This window comes from Corythoichthys intestinalis, chromosome 12, assembly GCF_030265065.1.
Source record: "Corythoichthys intestinalis isolate RoL2023-P3 chromosome 12, ASM3026506v1, whole genome shotgun sequence".
Taxonomy (NCBI): Eukaryota; Metazoa; Chordata; class Actinopteri; order Syngnathiformes; family Syngnathidae; genus Corythoichthys; species Corythoichthys intestinalis.
In genome coordinates this window covers 32,644,662-32,668,262 of record NC_080406.1, presented here as the reverse complement: position 1 = coordinate 32,668,262, position 23,601 = coordinate 32,644,662, and the positions used below count along the sequence as shown (strand labels likewise).

Sequence of the window (23,601 nt, the reverse complement as noted above, 5' to 3'; positions counted from 1 at the left end):
ATGAGTGTCCGCCTGCCTCGAGTGCACCTGTGGGAACGTTGAAGTGTTTTGTCTCCGCTTCCGAATAACATGCTTTCTTGAGAAAATCTTGCGCTACTATGTGGAAAAGCGTTTACACGAGGCTTATAACCCACGTAGCTAGAACTTCGTTGGATTTTGGAACATCAACAGGTTAGACCGCAGCAAAGAAAGAAGAAAAGGGAACAAGCGAGGTGATGGGAAATTTGACACCCGCGACGCTGCTGCTGCTGTTGCTGGTTTACCTTCCAACAGGTGAGGCTATATGCCTTCAAGCGATTTTTTTCCCCAGTACATTGTTCGGCCTTTTGTGTTTTTTCTTTTTGGCTTCCGTGAAAGCTTGGCGAAGTCACGAAGGCAAACAGTCGGGGCGGAAAAGTTAATAATCAACAAGCGCAACAAAATAGGGCAAGGCCAACTTCGTGTCGGTGTAGCATTTTTTCTTTGTTCTTAATTTTTTATCCATATTACTTGCGTCATGCCGGAAACTTTATTCAAATTTGGTTTACTTGATATTTATACACGAATATAGGTCAGTTCCCAGGTTGCTCCTTTTGACGAAGCAATGCCGTCTGATTTTTTTTCTAGCACGACATTTTTTTCCTCCACAATTTAGCTACTTACTATTTTATTACCACTTGCACACAATTAAAAAAAACTTGCACACAATTATAATTACAGAAGTAGTATTCTTTGTAAAAGCATAATAGAGTAAACATTACATGCATGCCTATTTATTTTAAATATCACCCTTTATAGCAGACATGTCCAAAGTGCGGCCCGGGGGCAAAATACGGCCCGTGGTCAAATTTCATCCGGCCCCCAGCTTCTGTCATAAGATCAATAACGTCTGGCCTGCACACAGACTTAATAAATTGGTAAGCAGTACTGCTACCAGCATATGAAGTAGCTTACACACCAAATGCTGCTTCTCATTTACCCACTAAAAGGCAGCAGCACACTAAGCAACATTACCCCGCGTGATACTTGACTTCCAATTTTCTAAAATGGCGACAATCAACAAAAAAAAAAAAAAGTTGACTGCGACTGCTGACTCTTCAAGGATAGGTGGAAATTGGACTATTTCTTCAATAAAATACGCAACAACTGTGTCTGCCTCATTTGCAAAGAGACAGTCGCTGTTTTTAAAGAATTCAATGTGAGGCGATATTACCAAAAAAGACACGCTGACATGTACGACAAGATTACGGGGAAGATACGCAGCGAGAAATTGAAGCAACTTTTACAGCTAGTTTAATTTCACAGCAGCAGTATTTCGCAAGATCCCGAGAGTCTAGTTGTGAGATTGTTGAAATTATTAATTTGAAAAAAATAATAAAGCAAATGTGACCCACAGAATGGCTTGCTAAAATTTGCTTAACTATATTGTTCTGCGTAAAGGACGTCAGCCAAGGTTGGCCCTCCACATTTTTACCACACCAAATCTGGCCCCCTTTGCAAAAAGTTTGGACACTGCTTTATAGGGTAGTCATTTAACTCATTGGCTGCCATTGACAGCGCTGGACATCCCGTCACATTTTGACTGGGAGAGGCTATCAGCGATCCCATAGTCAAAATGGATTGGACGAAAGCAATGGATTTAAAGATGAGCATTGACAGCCAGTCCTTCCAGTTTAAGGCGGAAAACACAGACAAGGCTGAAAAAGCAGTTTCTGCTATTGCACCCCTCCTTAAAATAAACTGTTGTGTTTATATATATGCTATGGCAGATTCATGGCGTATTAAGCCCCCAAACTATTTTTTAATTTGTCCGTTTTACCCTGGAGACCCCAGTGTAGACGTCACGCAACCGGTTTTAGTTTAACCAAGCCATAAAAAGAAGGTAAGTAATTATATGGCGGAAAACACTTAGGTGAGTTGAAGTTCCGCTCTGAGACCCCCAATTTGACCAAATTTCAAAATTGTCCTATATGCATGTGTGATACATCATTGGAAAGATTAATATCTCCATTTTTGGGGGGAAGAAAATTTTGAACTGGAGGGCATTAAAAAAAAAAAAGTTTTTTTAAACAGCAAAACCCTATCTGGAGGTGAGAGCACGCGAGAGCAGAATTACAGACGTCACGACTAGATATTATCGCGTACTTACCTTGTTTCGATCCAAAAACTCCATGTAGCATGTATCACTGAGTGTCAAGACAGAGCTGTGAATGACCACAACTGGATTTTTGGGGAGATTTTATGGGTGAAACATGGCAATCAGGCATGAAAATCTCTCACCTTTCGGCGAAATTCGCTGTTTTGAGGTAAAAAAGGATGACCTACGTGAATCGTGTAGATCCGAGGAGAAATTTTTTAAGGGGGGGTGGTCAGGTGTAGGCATGTGCCGGTTACCTTCACAGTTTACCATGCTATGAAAACGTCGCGGTTACAAAAGCACTAAAACTTTCCGTCATACACTAGTACGTATTCGTTATTTTTCATGTGTCAAAAATGCAGCCAGAAGTGGCTTGGCGCGGCAGCGCTTACCCCTTCCCCTGTTTGATGCTGCGTGTGTCAGTGACGCTATTCCAGCAAACCCAAAATTCAAACACTCCAAACACAAGGCGTACTTTTCTTCAATTTATTGAGCTCTCAAATCGTGGTAACTGAAAAATACCAAATGTATACATTTAAAACATTGTACAATCGTATTTTTCCACGTGTGAGTAGCTTCAACAGTTTAGCTTCATGAAAAAGTTCGCCAAAAACAAAACACACATTTTCCTTTCAAATTCAATACACAAAGTTACTAAAAACTTACAAAGACGAATGATAGGCAAGGCTTAGCTAGGAGAGCAACTTCATTGAGGTTAATCACAGCCGCTGAGAGAGAAACAAGTTTGAATGCAGGGGGAAAAAAAGAGAGTGTCAAAGATCGCTAATTGCGACAGATGATCTTGTCCTAAGCACAAATTCACATTCGCTGGACGAGGAGAGGTCTCACTCTCAATTTTTTTAGATGAATGCATTTGCCAGCATATTGAATTTGTTGAGTAATGTTTTCAATTGTTTTCATATTTTGCGGTATGACAAAGTTACTGCCGTTCGTTGCAGCTTGCCTTGAACACTGACAGAGTTAGCCAAATCTCCGGTGAAAAAGTAGCTCCCGTTAAGTTAGCGTCAAGCTTGTGTATTTAACGGTAATATAAAAGCAGTGTTGTCAGTAACGCGTTATGTGAGTAACACGTAACTGTAATCTGATTACTTTCAGTAAAGAGCAATCTAACGCGTTCATTTTTCTAAATCAGTAATCTGCTTAAAGTTACTATCCTTGATGCCTGTGCGTTACTATTTTGTTATTGCCCCATAATGTATGTAGAATGAAGAATACTGTAGTCATGGGAGTGACATCACATGTCACATTTTTTATCGGGGATGGGGAAAAAAACGGGTCACGTGTATTACCATGATGTGTGAGCCGTGAGCGCTGGGAGTTTGCGGCCAAAACAACATAGCCTTGCTACCTCGCCAGGATGCAATGAAAAAGGAAGGAGATATACTACAAACGGCTGCATTTGCACACTGGAAACACAGCCATTACTTCACATTTTTGTCCAGTAAAGATGACAAAAATATCTCCGTGCGCTGCGAACTTTGCGCTGGCTCAAAAAGACTTGACCGCTAAAAGTATCCAGTTCAAGCACCACTTGGAATTACAGCACAACAGGTGACAAGACAGCCAGGACTTTTTGATACTGCTCGTGCTCAATCCTCGGTTCAAGCTCAGTTGTTGTTGAAGGTTTTGAAAGCTTAGGTTTAAAGAAATTCTAAAACCACTTGGAATTACAGCACAACAGGTAACAAGACAGCCAGGACTTTTTGATACTGCTCGTGCTCAATCCTCGGTTCAAGCTCAGTTGTTGTTGAAGGTTTTGAAAGCTTAGGTTGAAAGAAATTCTAAATATCCATCTTGCCTCCTCAGCTGTAGTTTTGGCTAAGCAAAGCAAACAGCTGTCTCTAAGGTGCTATAGTCACATGATCTGTTCGAAAAATAATTTGGACCCATTATGAAATACTTTGAACGAATGATTTATGTAATATTCACTGTTGCCACTAGAAGGGCAGTGTATCAACCTAAATCAATAAAACTAAATGCAAACACTTTCAAAACAAACCATTACAATGCCACTCTAAGTAAACGAATACTCGAAGAAGCAAAATTTGATTCAAAGCTTTTTTCTTATCGAACTACTCGAGTTACTCGATTAATCGATGCAGCACTAAATTGTTGTGTTGTTTTTATTCGTTTTTATTTATTTTGTTTTTATTAACATTGTTTATTTAAAACTTTATTTAGATCTTATTTTCCTTTCGGCTTTTCCCTTCAGGGTCACCACAGCGAATCAGTTGACCCCATCTAGCCTTGTCCTCTGCATCCGCTGCTCTCACACCAACTACCTTCACTTTAAGTACATCCATAAACCTCCTCTTTGGTCGTCCTCTAGACCTCCTCGCTGGCATATGGCATTCCAGCATCCTTTTGCCAATATACACATTTTAATAATAAAAATGAAACCATAACGACATGGAAACCAGACATCCATAAATGTGGACATCACATTCTGGGCCATGGAGGCCAATGTTGATTACAACCTACATGACACAAAATGGGATGTCCAAGTATGTGCACGCTAGGTCTTTATGACTTTTGAGTATTTTTGGTCATTTGGCAAAAGTCACTTGTCTTCTAAAGCATTAAGTTTTTATATTACTTTAAGAAAACGGGGATACAACAATTAAAAAGGAAAAACTGAGTTTTGGATCCCGCACCCAAAAATAGTTAAAAACGGCTGTCCAATTTAAATCAACAAAAATTATTGCACATTACACTTTGATGATAATGCTGCTCAGGAATTCTACTGGGATGGAGTTCAGCTTCCCCTGGATGACGTCATATAGGCAGGGATATTTCTTAGCAACAAACACAACAAAGACCTCATCCACACAAAAAAATTAATGAAGCATAGATAAGCAAAACTGATTGGTATAATATAGGGTGGGACAGAGAAACTTGCTTAAATTTGGAGCCACTTGGTTGCTCTGAGGATGGTAGGGATGTACTTATTTGAGAGGGTGGGGCTTAGAGTTCGGTTCTTAACGTGCATTATCTATTTTGTGTTTATTTTTCAGGAACTCCAGTGAGCATCATGGACTGGACGAATTTGGAACGCGATTTTGCTGTTGAGGCATTTTTTTCAAGCTGTCGCTCAATTGTTGCAAGGCAACGTGCATTTCGTAGACATTTTGATATTGCCCCCCGTTCCACACTGGTTCAGTGTTGGCAGGAAACACTCTTTGATCATGTTGAAATAACAGTCAGATGTCACTGATACTGCCTGTTCGTATTCTTCAAAAACCATGGGCCAATTATGCCAACTCGCGATAGTGCACACCAAACAGTTACACGTAGTGCGTATAGAGACACTGATGAAGTTCTCTGGGGTTTTCAGGACTCCAATAGCGCATGTTTTGCTTATTTACAGTTCCCGAAAAATGGAAGTCAGCCTCATCACGGAAGAAAATAAATGTGTCATCAGGCAAGCCCAAAAGCGCCTCATATGCATTTTCACGAGCAATAAAATCTTGTGGATTAAGTGCCTCCACCATAGCTAATTTGTAGGGATGAAATTTTAATTCTTCATGGAGGATTGGTCTCACAGAACGAGCAGAAGATCCAAGAGAAGATCCGTGTTTGCAGGCAGACCGTTTGGGAGATCTCCAAACGGATTCTCACCGCGTCAATGGTTTGGGGTGACCTTGCTGTTCGTGGGAGGCCAGGTTTCCTTTTCTTTACATCACCTGTTTCCCTGAAGTTGTTTACCCATGAAACAATTGATTGCCGGCCAGGAACATGACCACGGGGGGGCAATATTGAAATGTCTACGGAAGTCACGTTGCGTTGCGTAACTTGCGTTGCAATTGAGCAACCACTTAAAAAACAAAAAACAACAGCCTCAAACGCAAAAGTGCTTTCCAACTTCATCCACTCCAGGATGCTCACTTGGGTTCCCGAAAGTAAACACAAAATACATACTGCACGTCATGAACCAAACTTTTATCCCCATCCTCTCAAATAAGGCCATCCCTACAATCCTCAGGGCAAACATCGCTTCAGGGTGCCAAATTTAAATAGGCAAGTTGCTCTGCCCCACCCTGTATTTGCCATGTATGAATAGGAATCAAAACATTTCCCAGAAAATGTGTTACCTAAATACTAAATGCTTTTACCCCCAGTTGTCTGAAAACAATTAGTGATATTTTCTGCACTATCTACCAAATCTTTGTCAGTGATGACAGACAGCTGTTATTTCTACCATTGGGAAAGTGTAATACTGTATGTGTAAACTTGTTTAGTCACATTTGTAGCGTTCCGGCTTTGAGAAGCATGATCGCAAAGTTGATTAAATTTTTCCTCCTGTATCTCTCTACTCATCCATCTCGTGTCCATTAGAACTGCTGTGCATCCAGGTGAACGTTCCCGAGAGCGAAAGGAGCACCATGTTGTTTGCGTCTGTGACCCTTCGCTGCGAATTTACCACTTCTGCAAACCCGCAAGATGTGCTGGTTACCTGGAGATTCAAATCTTTCTGTAAAGACCCCATCCTGGAATACTACTCTACAAGTAAGACCTGAGTTAAGAGTTCTGTAAACACACTATTAACTCATTTGCAGCCACTAACTTTGATAGAAATAAACAGTTTTCACAATGATCACAAAGTAACTTTGGCATGTTATATTAATACATACCACACTCAAACTAAGGAAACACATCAACAACCTTCTTACTCTTCTAACGACTTAACATTTTAATACATTAACTGCCGTTGACAACAATAAACCTTCAATCTATTTGAACTGGGAGGGCTTGCAGCGATTGAATGTCGACGTTAGACATGTGTGACTCTACAACTTTGTAAAGAACCTCATCATTCCAGCTAGTTTGGTAGAGATGAAGGGGTCGTTTACATCATGATGCTACGACACCAGGACACAACGAATGTTGCGAAATGGTCTCACCTTTACAAGGTGGCTGCGAAAACAGAAGACAAAGACTCAAACTTTTGATTTGGTCCTCCAAAGCAGAACGATTTGATTGCGGGGAATGGAAAGCTCTCACTCCCATGTCGTCAGCACTCGCACACGTCACTTTGGACATGCGTAATCGCTGCTGCTAAAAATTCAAAACGGCAAACATGGCGAAATGTCGGCTTTAATTAACTATTTTAATAATATATTTTAGATATAAAAATATATTTCACGTTTGCATTTATGTGGCTTTTGAAGCAAAAGAAAAAAAACTGTGGATGTCATTGCTTCGAGTGGGCAGGTATGTTGTCTTCCGGGCTGGGGAGGTTGTTGTCAGGGAAGTGCATCACTGGCTGTCGCCTTGTAAAACTGCACTGCCCCCTTGAGCCTGGCCTTTTCACGAGGAATTGCGACATCGTTTGAATGGAGACTCGACCAAGACGGGGCCATGTACAGTGATCCCTCGCCACTTCGCGCTTCAAACTTCTCACCCTCAGTCCATCGTGGATTTTTTTCAATTGAAAATAAATAAATAAATACATACAGATGAGCTGTCCTGAACCAATCGCTTTGTCTCACGCTCACTCCCTTCCTCTCCCTGCTCTTAGTCAAAAAGTGAACTGGCGTTTCTTATCAAAGTAAACGATGATTGACAGACGGTCAAGCTTTGATCTTGCCTTAGACTCGACCTTCAAAGCATCTCATGCGTCAATCATCATCATGTGGCAACTCATTGTGTGTAAGTGAGCAGCTGGGGCGGGTTTGAGTGGACACTCAATGAAGCATTTAATAAAGACAAGCATTTTTTCTGCTTTTTTTTTTAAATGGATTGGGCGTCTTTTTTCTTGTTTAAAAATAATTCTATGGGACGGTAACACGTTTAAACCTTATCATAATTATGACATTTAAGGTGCTTAAAAACATTTATGAATATATATTATATTAGGGCTGTCAAACGATTAAAATCTTTAATCGAGTTAATCACAGCTTAAAAATTAGTTAATCGTAATTACAATTCAAACCATCTCTAAAATATGCCATATTTTTCTGTAGATTATTGTTGGAATGGAAAGATAAGACACAAGACGGATATATACATTCAAAATACTTGGCATAAGTACTGTATTTATTATTATAACAATAAATCCACAAGATGGCATTAACATTATTAACATTATTTCTGTTTGAGGGATCCACGAATAGAAAGACTTGTACTTCTTAAAAGATAAATGTTAGTAGAAGTTATTGTAATTTTGTATTAAAACCCCTCATAATGTTTTCGTTTTAATAAAATTTGTAAAATTTTCAATCAAAAAAATAAACTAGTAGCTCGCCATTGTTGACGTTGACGAGCGGTGACTTCACATAGGCTCCCTGCCGTTCATCTGCAGTTTAACTACGTAAGGTAGTGATTGAAATACACCACAAGGTGTCAATGGTGAGTTTTAAATTACTTAGAAATCAAACCAAAGAGTGTGTTTTGTCCCTAGACTGACGCCGTAGTTCCCTGTTTACTGGTCCATGCATTGTTCTTCACAACGTTTGAGTGCTGGCTTCACAATGTACGGGACCTCTGATAGTTTGTATTTTGTGACTAAATATTGCCATCCAGTGTATTTGTTGAGCTAAACGAAATATTTGAATAGAGTTTGACCAAAGTCTGAGTAAGTTTTATGTGTATTTTGCATAGCTATTTTGATTGGGAATCCCAGTTCTCCTTGCATTGTTGTTTAACTTTGTGAGAATAAGGCCTCATTAATACAGATTGAAGCGATTTTCTTTTTGTGAACATTATTTTTTCTGAAAGATAGGAATATTATTTTTGTTATGCTTTCACTAAATGATACTTATGTATGTTGTGAAGGAGTTGCCGAAGCATATGCTAATAAACGGCGCGATCCAATGAACGCCTGTGTCCACTCGCCTTTCTCTGTCTCTTAGCTCTCAATGTGCAAAAAACGGCGTTGTTGTAATCGGTTTGAGGCAATGCGTGAGCGGGTCATTCCGGGCATGCGTTAAATATTTTAACGTAATTAATAAAAAAAAATAATTACTCCTGTTAACGCAATAAATTAGACAGCACTAATATATATATATATATATATATATATATATATATATGGTTTTTTTTATACTTTTGGGAAAATTTTCGAAAAACATGTCTTATATGTATCTTTTTCCAATGAAAGATCTGAATAAATGCATTGAGCAACCCCCCAAAAAAATTAAGTCAAAAACCGCGAAGTAGCGCAAACCCCAAAAAAATACTTCGCAGTTTATCACTTAATGCAGTGTGTTCTGGTCCCCATTATCCAAGAAAAACGAGGGATCACTGTATATGCAAACATGAAATATGTCGTATTCTCGGAGCGTCACCATGTAAACTGCCCCGAAGACATAAAATGCAGTTTTAAACTTATTCACTGCCATTGACGATGATAAACGTCCAAACCATTTGGACTGGGAAGGCCAACCCTCCCAGTACAAATTAATCGTTCTATCGCTGTCAATGGCGCAGAAAGATGATCATTGAATGCTAGTATTCATAGTTCAAATGTATTGGATGCAAAATACTGAGTCGTATTTCAACACCACAGTAGATAACGTGTGAAGAGCCCATAAAACTCCAAAACAATAAAATTGTAACTTAACACAGTCGTGAACAAAACATGCCAAGGTGGAATACTGCATGTGCTTGGGAGGAAAGTATCTTCGCGTGAAGACTAAATACAGCTGACCCGGTGGGTACATTCCGTTCCTTTTTATTATGAATGTCAATTTTTTTCGAATACTGAAAAATTGGCTGCCGACCAGAAACAGGGAACCGGTTGTGTTGCCTGTCTTAAACTCGTTATGAAGTTGGCATGACTCTCAAAATAAACAGGTGTGTGTCTTACTACTTATCTGAAAATTATTACTTCATCTCCTGTCAATCACTCTGTTTTATATGCGTGAAGGTTACCAGGCCGCCCTGCAGTTGGGTCAGGACCCGGCCAACGACTGCCAAGACCGCCAGCGCACCGTCCGCACAGTGGTCCAAAAGAGAGGCCTCAATGAGCCCATGCTGGGCGTAGATTATCGCAATCGCAAAATTACCGTTCAAAACAGTAAGTTTGAATATGAAACAAAATGGCAATTGCATGGACACTTGAAGTAAAATACATTTGCATAACAGTGGCTGACCTGGTCATCACTGAGGTCATGTGGTGGGATAACGGCGTTTACTTCTGCAACATCGACGCTGCCGGTGACACGTCGGGCGATTCGGATCGTGAAATTAAACTGATTGTGTATCGTAAGCATCCTCACTTTCTCACAAAAATTTTTTTGACAATGTTTTGATTGGTTTTCAAATGGATTCTTTTGCTCCAGACTGGCTGACGGTGCTGTTGATCATCCTCGGCGCCTTGGTGCTGATCATGCTTTTGGCGATATGTTGGTGTCAGTGCTGCCCGCAGAAGTGCTGCTGCTACGTGCGCTGCCCTTGCTGTCCTCAGACATGTTGCTGCCCAGAGAAAGGTAGGCAGGAACAGTGTTGTTAATCTTTTAAAAAGTAATCAGTTACAGTTACAAAGTACTTTCCCAAAAAGTATTTGAGTTAGTAACTGTTACCTCAACGTAAGAGTAATTAGTTACACGGCACAATAACTGACGTTAGTTTAACGTAAGTTATTACATGATCCATTCTATGACGTCTTTCCCATCAAATATGTTTATATTAACTGATTGAATTGAACCGTCTTTTTTATTCCCAAAAAAAAAAAAAAAAACGAAGGTCACCCTTTTGACATTTTTTTTAAAAATTCACCTGTACACAGTGGGGCAAATAAGTATTTATTCAACCACCAATTGTGCAAGTTCTCCTACTTGAAAAGATTAGAGAGGCCTGTAATTGTCAACATGGGTAAACCTCAACCATGAGAGACAGAATGTGGAGAAGAAGAAAAAAAAACAAAATCACATTGTTTGATTCTGTCATAGAGGTCTAACTTCTTCTAACGAGGTCTAATGCATTTTACAGAGAAATAAACTCTTTGGCTTCCCCAATACATTTGGCCTGGGCGGGCTGTCAGTGATCATTCGCTGCCATCCAGTCAAAATTGATTTAACGGCTATTGCTGTTAACGGATGTTTTTCATGTACCGTATTTTCACGACCATACGGCGCACCGTATTAAAGGGCGCATTCTAATTCTTGTGTGCTATTTTTGTATTTAACACACATACAGGGCGCACCGGATTATTGGGCACGTGGGCGTGCATGCATGCACTCACGCTAAAGCATACAGTAGCATTCCCGCTAGCTTGCACGCTAGCATACACACGAACATGTATATTTTTTTTTTAAAAAAGGCAGCGGAAGCAAAACTCAGTTCGATTGTACTTTATTAAAGAATTTTAATAAGTACTCACATTTTTTGTCAATCCACAAAGCCATCAAAGTCCTCATCTTCTGTATCTGACATGAACAGCTGGGCTAGGTCTCCATCAAACACGCCAGGTACCCCCTTGTCGTTGTCCGAGTCAGTCTCGTTGCCATGAGGCTCCTCCTCGGAAATAATGCCGGCTTTGGCGAAAGCTCGAACAACAGTGCAAGCCGACACATTAGCCCAAGCATCCACAATCCATTCGCAAATTGTGGCGTAACTTGCCCGGCGTTGCCTTCCAGTCTTTGTAAAACTGTGTTCGCCATTCGTCATCCATTGCTCCCACGCTGCACGCAACTTGACTTTAAACGCCCTGTTTACACCGATGTCCAGCGGTTGTAGTTCCTTTGTCAAGCCTCCCGGAATGATGGCAAGCTCCGAGTTCATCAGGCGGACTTCGTTTTTCACAGCGGGTGTGAGATGTGCGCGCATGGAGTCACAGATCAGGAGGGACGGTGAAACGTGAAAAAAAACATCCGGTCGCTTCACGTAAACCTCCCTCAGCCACTCTCTCACTTTCTCCTCGTCCATTCAGCCCTTTTGATTGGCTTTCACGACGACTCAGGCAGGAAACTTATCTTTCGGCAACGTCTTCCTTTTGAAAATCACCAGCGGCGGCAGTTTCTGTCCATTAGCATGGCAGCTAAGCACAACAGTATGGATGACTTCTCGTGCCCCGTTGTGCGTATTGCTACCGTGCTGGCCCCTTTTTTCTCCACGCTGTGGCTCACCGGGATGTCGAAAGTGAGTGGCACCTCGTCCATGTTCGTGATATGCTTCGGCTGGATGCGTTTGTCGGCAATCTTTTTGCTGCAGTAGGAGCGGAAGATGGTCAGCTTTTCCTTGTACCGTATTTTTCGGACTATAAGTCGCGTTTTTTTTTCATATTTTGGCTGGGGGTGCGACTTATACTCAGGAGCGACTTATGTGTGGAATTATTAACACATTATGATATAATTTCACATGTTATTTTGGTGTTTTGCAGTGACACTGATGGTTTTGTAAAGTTGTTAGCATGTTCTTATGCTATAGTTATCTGAATAACTCTTTACAGCTATGGCCACGTTCGCGTTCTGCCTATGGCAGTGTATGTTCAATCGTATTATTGACTTTTTTATCTTGAAATGGATGCATTTAGTTTGTGGCGCTTTCACGCCCATGTGAGGGCGCACTCGCACTTGTTTACGTGAAGAGTGCTCACACGCCAGAAGAAGACGACAGCTACGTAGCTCTGACTCTGAGTGAGTGAGTGGGCGAGCTAGCAAGAGAGAAAAGACGGCTGCGAACCTACTTTCATTGTTTATGCTTTTAAATTATCTCTACAGAGGCAACGCCTGCGTGTATCATCTTTTCTGTTGTTGTTGTGTGTTTTCCACCCGCGATCGGACACTTAGAGCCAGTTGTGTGGTTGTTTGAACGATGCGCTAATGATAGCGAACGCATGCTAACCTGTTACTTATTACTGTAATAGTACCTAATTATCATTTATTTAGGTTGATGCGAACCTGTTTGCTATCGAGGACCAAATTGATTCAGCAAATTATACGGACGTCCAGCATTGTCTTTTGGGAGTTCGCTGGATAGCCAGGACCGGGCCGTAGCGTAGGACAGTATATTCACATTTCGTTGTTCGTGCACTGTACACTGTACATTTATTTAGCATGTTGTTCTCTATTGTATTTTTATATTAAATTGCCTTTCAAGATGACATGTCTGTTCTATGTGTTGGATTTTATCAAGTAAATTTCCCCCAAAAATTCGACTTATACTCCGGTGCGACTTGTATATGTTTTTTTTCTCGTCGTTGGGCATTTTATGGCTGGATCGACTTATACTCAGGTGCGACTTGTAGTCCGAAAAATACGGTAATCGGCTGGAAGTTGCTGCGCCAATGTAGTTCTTGTCCGGATGGAAAGATGACGCCGTTTCATGAATCGAAAGCACCACGACGGACCTCCTCGAAAATGTTCAATTTTCATCTCTTGCGCCAGCGTGTGTGCCTTCATTCGCATGGTGACTGTCGAGACGCTTCTCCCGGCTGTTCTTTGGTTGTGAATCCACCTCTCGAGTTTGTCTTCCAGGTGAGGCCACTTCGCTTTATTTCCGCGGAAACTCAGCTTTGTTTTCTTGACTTGACTTAGCTCGTTTTCCAGCTTTCTCCACTTCCGAACCATTGACTCATTGATGCTGAATTTTCTCGCCGCGGCTCGATTTCCATGTTGCTTCGCGTAGCTGATAGCTTGGAGCTTGAACTGGGCTTCGTAAGCGTGTCTTTTCGTCGGAGTTGCCATTTTCGGGGGTCTTGATTCAAACAGAAGTTGATTTGCCCAACGCACGTAACTCAATTTTATACTCTACCGAATGGCGGCCCGCCCCCTATGACGAGCACCAGTCACACCTCTAATGGTTCTCATGCTGCTTTCACTCACGTCCGCCTTCGATACACACATTGGGCGCACCGCATTATTAGGCGCCCTGCCCATTTAGGAGAAAAAAATTTACTTTTAGGTGCGCCTTATGGTCGTGAAAATACGGTATATTTTTTTCCTGTTTGAAAAATTCTGGAAAGACGACAAGACCAGAGTGTACGCTTCTTCTGTCAGCCTCAAACATTTAAAACAGGCACTGCATACGAATAAGCATATACGAAAATGGATGGCTCCAGCTTGTGCACGAGTGCTTTGTCACCCAAGTCATATGAAATGGTGAGTCTTTTCTCGTCTCTTTTTGTAGCTGTGATGCAACACAGGATGATGCGTGAGGCCAAGAGGGCCATGGCGCCTTGGATGCATGGCCAGCCCATTTATGCTCCCATCAGCTCCAACAACTCAATTCAGGGTGTCCCCATGTTGTATTCAGGTGAGTCCAAAACATCCTCTAATTATCATGAATGTATCCATCTATTTAATTGTTTGCTAGTTCTGATAGATTTTACAATAAATATTAATATAGAAATTTGTTATCCTGTTTAAATTGATTTAAAATCTATTCTATCTTCTGTTAAAAGATCTTGATTTTGCTATCCTTAAGCTTTCTGTCCAAGATTTTCAGCTAAATTAAAGGGGAACTGGTAGAAATCCTCGACCAGTTCAAATATATTAGACATCTATTACCATCATTGGCAGTTTAGAGGGTTAATTGAGTAAAATCTTCATTTTGTCTTACATTTCAGGCTCATTCTCAGACCCCGGCAAACAAAACTTTGCCATGGCACCCATACAGATGATCCCACAGCAGACCGCTCCTCAACATCACCTAAACGGCAGCGCTAAAGCCAACCACCAAAACAATCGACACGTTTTGGATTACCTGGAAAACCAGGTCAGGGGGCTAGACGTGCCTATGCACCCCATTCAGAATGGGTCCCCAGTAGTGGTGCAGCCCCAGCCGCCTCCTGCCGTTGTGCCCTACACCCCCGGCCCACCCAGCATGCTGTCTGCCCTCGACGAGATGGGCGTAAGGGGCACGGAGAGACGAGTCGTCACGCTACCGCCTATTATACAGCGTGCGCCCAGTTTCTCCTCCCGCAGAGGACCCCGAAATGGGGAACCAGACAGGGGGGCTCCGCGTTTCCCCAGCCATTCCAGCAGTAGTACAAACCCCTCTGGAAGGGGCGTACAACGGCGATATAGAGATCATTCTCCTCCAAGACGGGGGGCCCTCCGCAACTACAGCGACGACTCCGACCGGGAGGGAAGGCAAGGAAGAGGGTACCGGAGAGAGCCGAGCCCAAGCAGGTCCAGGCCTCGGACCCGTAGCCGCGATGACCTAATGGAGGAGATGCGTAGCAGAAGCGCGCGGAGGGAGAGGAGTTACTCGCCTCCTCGACGCAAAGGCTCCTGGAGCTCGGACGAAGAAGACAGTGACAGGCGAAGGGCAAGAGGGAGGGATTGGCCTGAGAAGCCCCCCAGCTACTCCTCAGTGGAGAGCCAACACGGAACCGTCAATGATCGTAGGAACCACAGCCGACTTTCTGTAAGAAAACACTAACATGCATTCTTGTTTCTATTTACGCTTTGGGAGTGGGCTGCTCTTTTAACCTAACTTATGGCAATGCACACTATGAAAAAAACGTTTAATTTACAGTAAAATATTGGCACCTGTGGTTCCAGAATATTACCGTTAAAAAACTTAAAATGCACGTAAAAATGGTCAAGTGAGTGCGGCGATTTCACCACAACCATCAGACCAGTTACACATACATAATTATTACAATTGCTTGTTGCTAAATAATCGTTAAAATATAGCTCTTTTACCGTAGTTTGTTGGTAATTTAATAGTACAGCCGTGTTAAGTTTTTCTTGGTTTTCAACGGTGCAATTCTGCAAACCACAGCTGCCAGTATTTTACCATGAATTTAAGGTAAATGATTTCTTTTTTCACAGAGTATAAACTTTTTCTAACAACTTGGTTTGCATGTTTCCTCTTGACACTTTCACTTCTCTCTGTAGGATAGAAGCTCCCGTAGTATCACCAGCATGGTCATCTGAAGCATTTCTTTCATCTCAAAAGCTGAAAAAGAAGGCTGCATCTTTCTCTGCTTACCAATAAAGGATGGACTTATTCTTAGTTGTTGTGATATGTAATTGCGAGTTCATATTTTTGAGCCAAAGTTAATCATTTGTGTGTTCATGTGTTTTTTCATCATCAAAACACCGTATTTTCAGTCTTTTCATAGGCTCAGCATAGACAACTGTGATGACAAGTGTGCTACAGTAAATGGGACATAAAAACGACCTCGCAGGAAACCACTGTACTTATCAATACTGCTGTATTTTTTTCTTTATGTACTTTTTGTGTGTGCTTTTTTTAAAATAAAACATTTCACATGACCTGTGGACTGGATTTCTGATCTACAGTATAAATCTTAATTGATGGGATCTAACCTCTTAAAACAGTGGCTCTTAACCTTGCTTACCGAACTCCATGAGTTTCAACCGTGCATTAACCGAACCCTTTGAAATAAATAAATAAATAATTAAAAAATCCAAATTCAAAATCGATATAGCTAACCTAGTAAGCTAAGACCTAAGTGAATTTTCATCCAAATTTCTTAATTTATACAGCATGTTTTTAAACGGGCCAAAATATATGTTTTTATCTTTATGCCTGCAGCATCATCTGACCACGAAACCAAGACTGGCCCAATGCGCATATCTTAGAATTTTTCATTCAAATTTAGAGGAATATATCTTATATTGTTCAACATTAAACCTGCTTAGGTGTATTTAACTTGACCGTGCAGTTTTTGTCACATTTACATCTCAAATGATATAAAATTTGATGAAACACCCTGCACAAAATGATCACCAAATTTGTACACAAAGTGATTGTATTTAAAAAAAAAAATAAAAAATCTTCTCACAAATCAAATAAACATTGTGAATTCAGAGCAAATATTTTTTCCTTTTGATTTGCTTTTCACATTGGAAAATGGAAAAACTCCATTCATTTCACTTTTTTTTTTTTTGTCGACATTGCCTCACATACTATTTTCATGACGTAAAATGTGACGCAGATGTTTTTATGTCAACATAGGGTGCGCCCCCTGTAGGTCTGTTGTACTTCCTCATACCAATTAAGAGTCAGCCTTCCACTGAGCAAACCAGTTTCTCCTCCCGTCAGATAAAGGAATGGAAGAATTGGAATAAAGCCTGTAAATTGGGGAATAACCAGTCCAAAACCTGGTCTAAAACAACGCTTTGCTTAGATTTAGTCAACATCCAAAAATAGGGCCCTGAGTGTCATAACCTTCACCAACCCCTTACACTGACTCACCGAACCCCTGGGGTTCGATCGAACCCATATTAAGAACCACTGTCTTAAAACATCCAAAGAATGGATTTGACTGTCAGTATTGTGCATTGTTATTTGGGTCCTTGGATGATGAATTTAGTATTTTCTTTAAATAAGCTTGTATATAAAATATTTTCCTATTGAAAAACACAACCCTTTCATGCATGGATTTTTTTTTTTTTTTTTTTTTTTTTAAACGCTCCATAGACTTCATAATATATTAACGGGGCCAGTTAATAGGGGGCCTATCTCGGTCAAAGCTGACCGAGTGGAAACGCAAACAAAGAGTTTTTATGTTGAAAATTCTAGTAAATAAATGCTTCAATCCCTGAATTCTTTATAAATGCTGACATAAAACAGTCTTGATTCTTGGTTAAAAGAAAAAAAAAACGGGCAGTTAACTTTTATTTTACATAAATACGTATGTCGACTGTGCTGCTAGTCTTAAAGCCCTATCACTACGAAGAGGTTTTTACGTTGAAATCTCATGTGAATAAATGCGTAAATCCCTGAATTCTTTATAGATATGGACGTAAAACAGTCTCGATTCTTGGTTAAAAGCAAAAAACAAGCAGTTTGCATTTATTTTACAGTACATAAATTTGGCGAATTATGACGCCAATGCCTTAGCGGTTAATTTCTCCTTTTGATTTTTTTCACGTTTCAAAATGCATGCATGGTACGAAAAATATAATAATGACTTTGAATCCTCAAAAAACGACTCCTGAGGCAATCTTTCCTGTTTGTATGCGGTACAGCTTTTGAACTTTTTCAACCTAAATCCACCGTTGGATCGCTGCATATGTTTGAGAATAACTTCGACCAACTGAAGCGGAGTGTGGGACGGCCCCTACTTGAAGGCGTGGCGCAGTCTGGGGAATGTGCCCCGTCAATATCTTTATGAAGTCTATGAATGCTCATTGACACATTTGCTGCCATTGACGGTGCTAGACGTCCAATCCATTTTGACTGAGAGGAGCAAATGAACATTCATCTACCGCAGTGTATGGCACTGAAACGAGCATTCACAATACAGTAAGTTTTTCCAGTTTAAATGAATTGGACGTCTGTCAACATCAATGGTATGCAATGAGTTAAATATGATTTAAAAATAACTTTAGAGCTACTTTGGGCCATAACCAGTGCGTATTTTTGTTTTTATTCATTTTATTTATATTAATTTGGTTTCTAACAATAATTATAACAATTTTAGTCTTTTTAAAATGAACAAAGACAATCATTAGTACAATGTAGCGTAAAAGGTCTCAACTGTAAAAATAAGTATTTTTAAATGACTGAAAAAAGTCACTTGCTCTATAAAGGGTTAAAGGCAAGGGCGTAGGTTTGCATAGGGATGGTAGGGACATAACACTACCAACTTTTCAGGATGCTCAAATTGTCCCCACAAACTTTTAAGCCACCTTATTTGCGTTATATAATGAGTTCAGTTATATGGGTAATTTAGATTCTCTTCCCATATGTTGTAAGTATAAAATAGACCCTACCATTATTAAGTGAATTATTTTCATTATGTTCAGACTTACATTGATCCCTTTCCACTTGCTGTATGTGCTAGTCCATTTTCCCCCTCAAACGCACGTTTGATTGGCTGATGACTTGGCAGCCAGCCCCCTCCTCCCGCCACACAGACACACACTCGCACAACCCCGCAGAAATATAACCTGCCGCCTCCTCTACCCCTTTCGAAGAGGAGTGATATTAGAAGTTTTTTTCGGCCAGCACAAGCCACTGTAAGTAATGTAAAAAGTCGTCAATGTTTTGGAGGTGGGGGAAAAACCACTAATTTTGCTACTAAAAGTTCGACCTACATCAGAGTTAGCATAGCATTAATCTGTGTGAAATTGCCAGCTTGCAAAACTACTGCGGTCAGGCCAGCCTACACAAGGAACAACAAAGTCAAGCTAACCATCCTTCAATTGGATCATTGTTTGAATTATGTGCATTACTGTTGTGCAAAGCGGTGGCTTCAGAGTCCAAGTCCCAAGAATGGGTCCACTTCAGGGGGACACTGACAGGAACATGAACTGACATGAAAAAAAAAAAAAAAATCTGTGAAATGAAATCACACATCAGAATTTCATGAGAGTACTTTGGTTCGAGTCTTCTTGTAGGCTAGGATGCCTCAGATGTAGACAGGGGTGAAAGAAGCTAGAATTTCTTGCCAGAACTCCCCGACGTGAGGGTCTCCACAGAGCCAGAAATTTTATTTTTCATTCAAAATTGTATTTTTTCAATTATTTGCAAAATAAAAGTTAACAAAAACAGCAATAACCCCAACCTCCGTCTCCTAATTTTTATTTTCCCTCATTTCCTCACATGCTAAATGCCAAATCTCAATTTTAACTACTTAAGAACATAGGATATACTGTATATTGAAATTGAAGTTATTAATGTAAACATTTTTTAATAATAAAGATATGTTACATACATTCAGAAAAACAAGTACAAATGACTTATATTATTCAAAGTGAAAGTGAAGTGAACATTGAGTTTTTTTAAATCACAAGGAAAGGAATAATTAGCCTAACATAAATAAACAAATATCAGTCCAAAGTGCACATTAACAGCTAAGATGTTCTGAACCTCCCCATCAGAGCAAATAAAACTAAATATGATATATAAGCTTCCTCAAGTTTTGATACATTTTATGTTGCATTGCCCTTTTTTTTGTCGCATCAATTCTACAAGCTTTTTTTTTTTTTTTTTTTTTTTTTGCTGTTCCAGAAAACATGCACATTTGAACCAATGAACCAGTATGTCAGCCAATTGAACGGATAAATGAGTCCAGGCGTTTTGCTTTGCTGCGTGCATTCGCAAATTGATGTGACTCATCATCGTCAGACTCTGATAACTGCAGCAGCTGGGGAAACCTCCATGCCGTCCGTGGAATAAAATCAATAATAAATATTGGGAGAAACAGATTACGCTACACACTTTTATTATTCATGTTGTTAACACTTGTGTATGTAAATCTGATGTTGGCAGATTGTTTTCTTCTTGGAGATGAAATGCATGTGTGGCAGCTTAGCATTTTTGTTTTAATTTTTTTACATAGCGTTTTGACAGTTGCTGTCATATTTTCAGAATCAAAGCACCGTGTACCAGAACCGCATTCCGGCCCTGAATCTTATCCCGGAACTGCGTTCCTGAACGTTCTGGCCCACTTTCACCCCTGGATGTAGAACGGTCCTTGGATATCTCAGTTTTCTTTTCATGAATTTTTTTCCCCAAATCACTTTTATATTACAGAACTTTAGAGTCTAGAGGTGCTCTAGTGTCCCTCAGAAGTGGACCCATTCTTGGATAGCTCCCCTTTTAAAAAAAAAATATATATATATATTAATAAAGGGACATGCACTTAAAAATGTTTTAATAGTTGTAATAGTAGTAGTAGTAGTATTTTAGTTTTAGTAGTTTTTTAAAACAGGTTTGAATCAAATGTTGTATCACGTGAACCAATTCACATAAAAGTTTGTGTAAGTCAATACAGGTTTATTTTGCTTTGATCATTTCACCTATCAATTAATTTGGTTCATATTCATTAGAAATGTGACCCTGACCCCCGTTCAATAATCTCCTTACCCTTATTAATGTCTCGTCCCCAGTAAAAAGTATATATGCAGTAATCCAGGTTATGCTGTTATATCGTCCCTACCAATGTTGAGACCAAAACTATGCCCTTGGTTAAAGGTCATGAATGTAAACTTTTTTTTTTTTTTAAACTGTCCACTCCAGTGACCAGTGACAGTGAAAGGCTTAAACTTGAACATAATAGGGAATGGGACGTACTACGTCATTGTTTGGACCCGCCTCCATGCTGGCAATATAATTCACTTCCGGGCCGGCAGAGTCAATGCGGATTGTAACGTGTGGTAGTGCTAAGCTAACTCTTTCGGTGTTTTAGAAAGAAAATATGGGTGCTTATTGTTGCGTTACCGGGTGCAACAGCGTCTCCTACGACAAAAAAAGGGGTGAGGAAAAATGGACTCACTTTTCACCGTTTTCCTGCATGGAGGACCAAATATCAGATCACGAAGGTACGACGGATGGCTGGATTGCAGCGGTTCGTCGGAAAAGCATTTCTTATGATCATATTTCTGCTGGAATGAGAGTGTATTCCCCTCATCTCTACTCTTGTAAGTTGAACGATTTATCCGTTTTGGTTTCAATACGTTTTTTGTTTTTGTTTTTTTCTTTACTGTTGTGTAAATCTGCCTCGGTAGCAATGCTAACCTACTCCTCCTCATCACCTACCTGTTGTGTTACTAGTGTTGTATCGGTCGCGAACGATTCGTTCTTTTTGAACGAATTGTTTGGGTGAACGAGACCGAACTAATCACCATCTGCACTGATTCGTTCTATGAAGCTGATGGCGCTTGTTCGCTGCGTGGGAGGGCGTTGAGCAAGCGGCAGCGTCTTCTGACATCGCACACGACCAATCAGACGCCAGCCTCATTGCGTGCAGGGGAGGGAGCGGAAACAGAATCAAGGCGTCTGTCACTCATTCCCACGTGTGGCCAAATAAGCAGCAAGCGTGCAGGCAGGGGGGAAAGACTGAGTTTTGTCACTTCCCGTTCAGTGATTCGGTCCTCCGGTTCCTGACCTAGCTTGCTGCTAACTTGACTTTCCAGTAATGACTATGCGGTGAACGAGTCATAAAATGAAAGGAAATGACTTTGTCACATATTTGTTAACGTGGAGCCTATCAAATGCTGCTCAAACAGACAAAAACACCGCACAAATCTAGCGAGCATGGTTTAGTGTTCTACTTTTCTCAACAGACTCGGGACTGTACCTATGACGATATACTATCAAATTTACAGTAATTTAAAACACGTGTAGCTACGAGGCAAGCAAAAGCTGAGCTGCGGTCGCGTGACGGCAGTGAAGCGGGCAGAGAACTGTCACTATATGGAGGCTTCATGGCAGCGATATTTACCTCATATGTGCACAGAAAAAAAAGAATATTTAGTATGATCACCATAATACTGATTTGCAATGAAACTGTATATACATGTCAATTTTTTCCGAGTGTTTTTTTTTTTCCGTGTCAGAGGGTGTCGGTTGGTTTGACAAATTATGTCAATCCGTCCATCATGTGCTACTCAAGCGCTCAAAACAAAGCGCACGGACACGGGAGATGTCGCAATATGTCTACATTTTTCTTAACAGACTAATGAGAGTAGAAAGGCGACATCATAAAGAGCAAACAATTATTTCTCGTCAGCATTTGACGATCTGAGATGCGGGGACGACAGGGGAGCTGACCGGATTATTTTATTTATTAATGCCAGTGCAAAAATTCAATACGATCGTCTTAGTAATAAAAAACAAAAATACAACAGAGCGAGAGGTAAATATGATGTGTTGGTCGTTCCATATTTAGGAATTAAACTTTCGATTTATTTTTATTTTCGTGACAGCGAGCATGCCGCGTTGGCTGGTAGAAGCAGCAGCATTGTATATGTGAGCAAGATCATGCTAAAAGTCCGTGCGCCCCCGACCCCAAACCCCCACTTCCCCCTCAAAAGGAAAATGTTTAACCGTGTCCTAAATCGAAATGCAAGCACGAGCCATGACTTTGAGCCCATAGAACTAGGACAGACGACGCGGAAGTTCTCCCTCGCTTTTGGAGCAGCGGGAGGGAGACGAGGCTGTCTGTGAAAGCAGAATGATATCGCCTGTCACTCATTTCTGAAACTACGACGAGTGGTCAATGTGCAAGAGAGGGAGGGACCAAGCAATGTCACTTCCCGTTCAGTTATACTGCGAAGCGGTCTTTGGTGATTCGTTCGGCAACGTCACTTCCCGTTCACTAACCGAACGATTCATTTGGGCGGGGAGGGAGATGAGGGGGGCGAACGATTCGTTGAACGATTCGTTTGAACGAATCTTTTTACTGAACGAACCGGAATGGATTCGTTTACTCAAGTGAACGAGAGATCCCGTCACTATGTGTTACTAGGAAAACCTGCATATGAAATGCTGACAACACATCCCGATTGGTCACCATATCTCTTCTTGGGTTATTCTGAGGTCAAGCGCACCACATCGGAGCGTTGAGAGGTTGGAAAGGCGAAGAGTGCACGCTGAAACTTCAGTTTGCTCTGCTCTTACAAACACGATCCCAAGTGTTATGAAAAGTCAATAAAATATGAATACCAAAACATGACTTGAACAACTTCTTGACAAACTGTAACTGCTTGTTGTTTACTTCAGGTCTTCATAATAAACAGGTGTAATAATTACAAAGTCAGGTGACTTAATTTAGTTATTCTATTTGGAATATGCATTGACAATTTTTGGACAGT

The 23,601-nt window shown here is 40.7% G+C and overlaps 1 protein-coding gene across 1 annotated transcript; it reads left to right on the top strand.

Annotated features, from left to right (window-relative positions):
• On the top strand, positions 1 to 16,295 carry LOC130926497 (immunoglobulin-like domain-containing receptor 1). Its single transcript, XM_057851412.1, has 8 exons — positions 1 to 273; positions 6,473 to 6,643; positions 10,005 to 10,154; positions 10,223 to 10,342; positions 10,420 to 10,566; positions 14,207 to 14,332; positions 14,646 to 15,448; positions 15,925 to 16,295. Exons 1-8 carry the CDS (start codon positions 216 to 218, stop codon positions 15,961 to 15,963), a joined length of 1,614 nt encoding a protein of 537 aa, XP_057707395.1. The 5' UTR covers positions 1 to 215; the 3' UTR covers positions 15,964 to 16,295.
• Positions 16,296 to 23,601: the final 7,306 nt, after the last annotated feature.

What these genes read in the sequence shown, in the direction of transcription:
- LOC130926497 (XM_057851412.1), top strand. Translation starts at nt 216, where the DNA reads ATGGGAAATTTGACACCCGCGACGCTGCTGCTGCTGTTGCTGGTTTAC. An exon ending in GCTGGTTTACCTTCCAACAG is followed by an intron (nt 274 to 6,472) that starts GTGAGGCTATAT and finishes CGTGTCCATTAG; the next exon opens with AACTGCTGTGCATCCAGGTG. An exon ending in TGTCCCCATGTTGTATTCAG is followed by an intron (nt 14,333 to 14,645) that starts GTGAGTCCAAAA and finishes CTTACATTTCAG; the next exon opens with GCTCATTCTCAGACCCCGGC.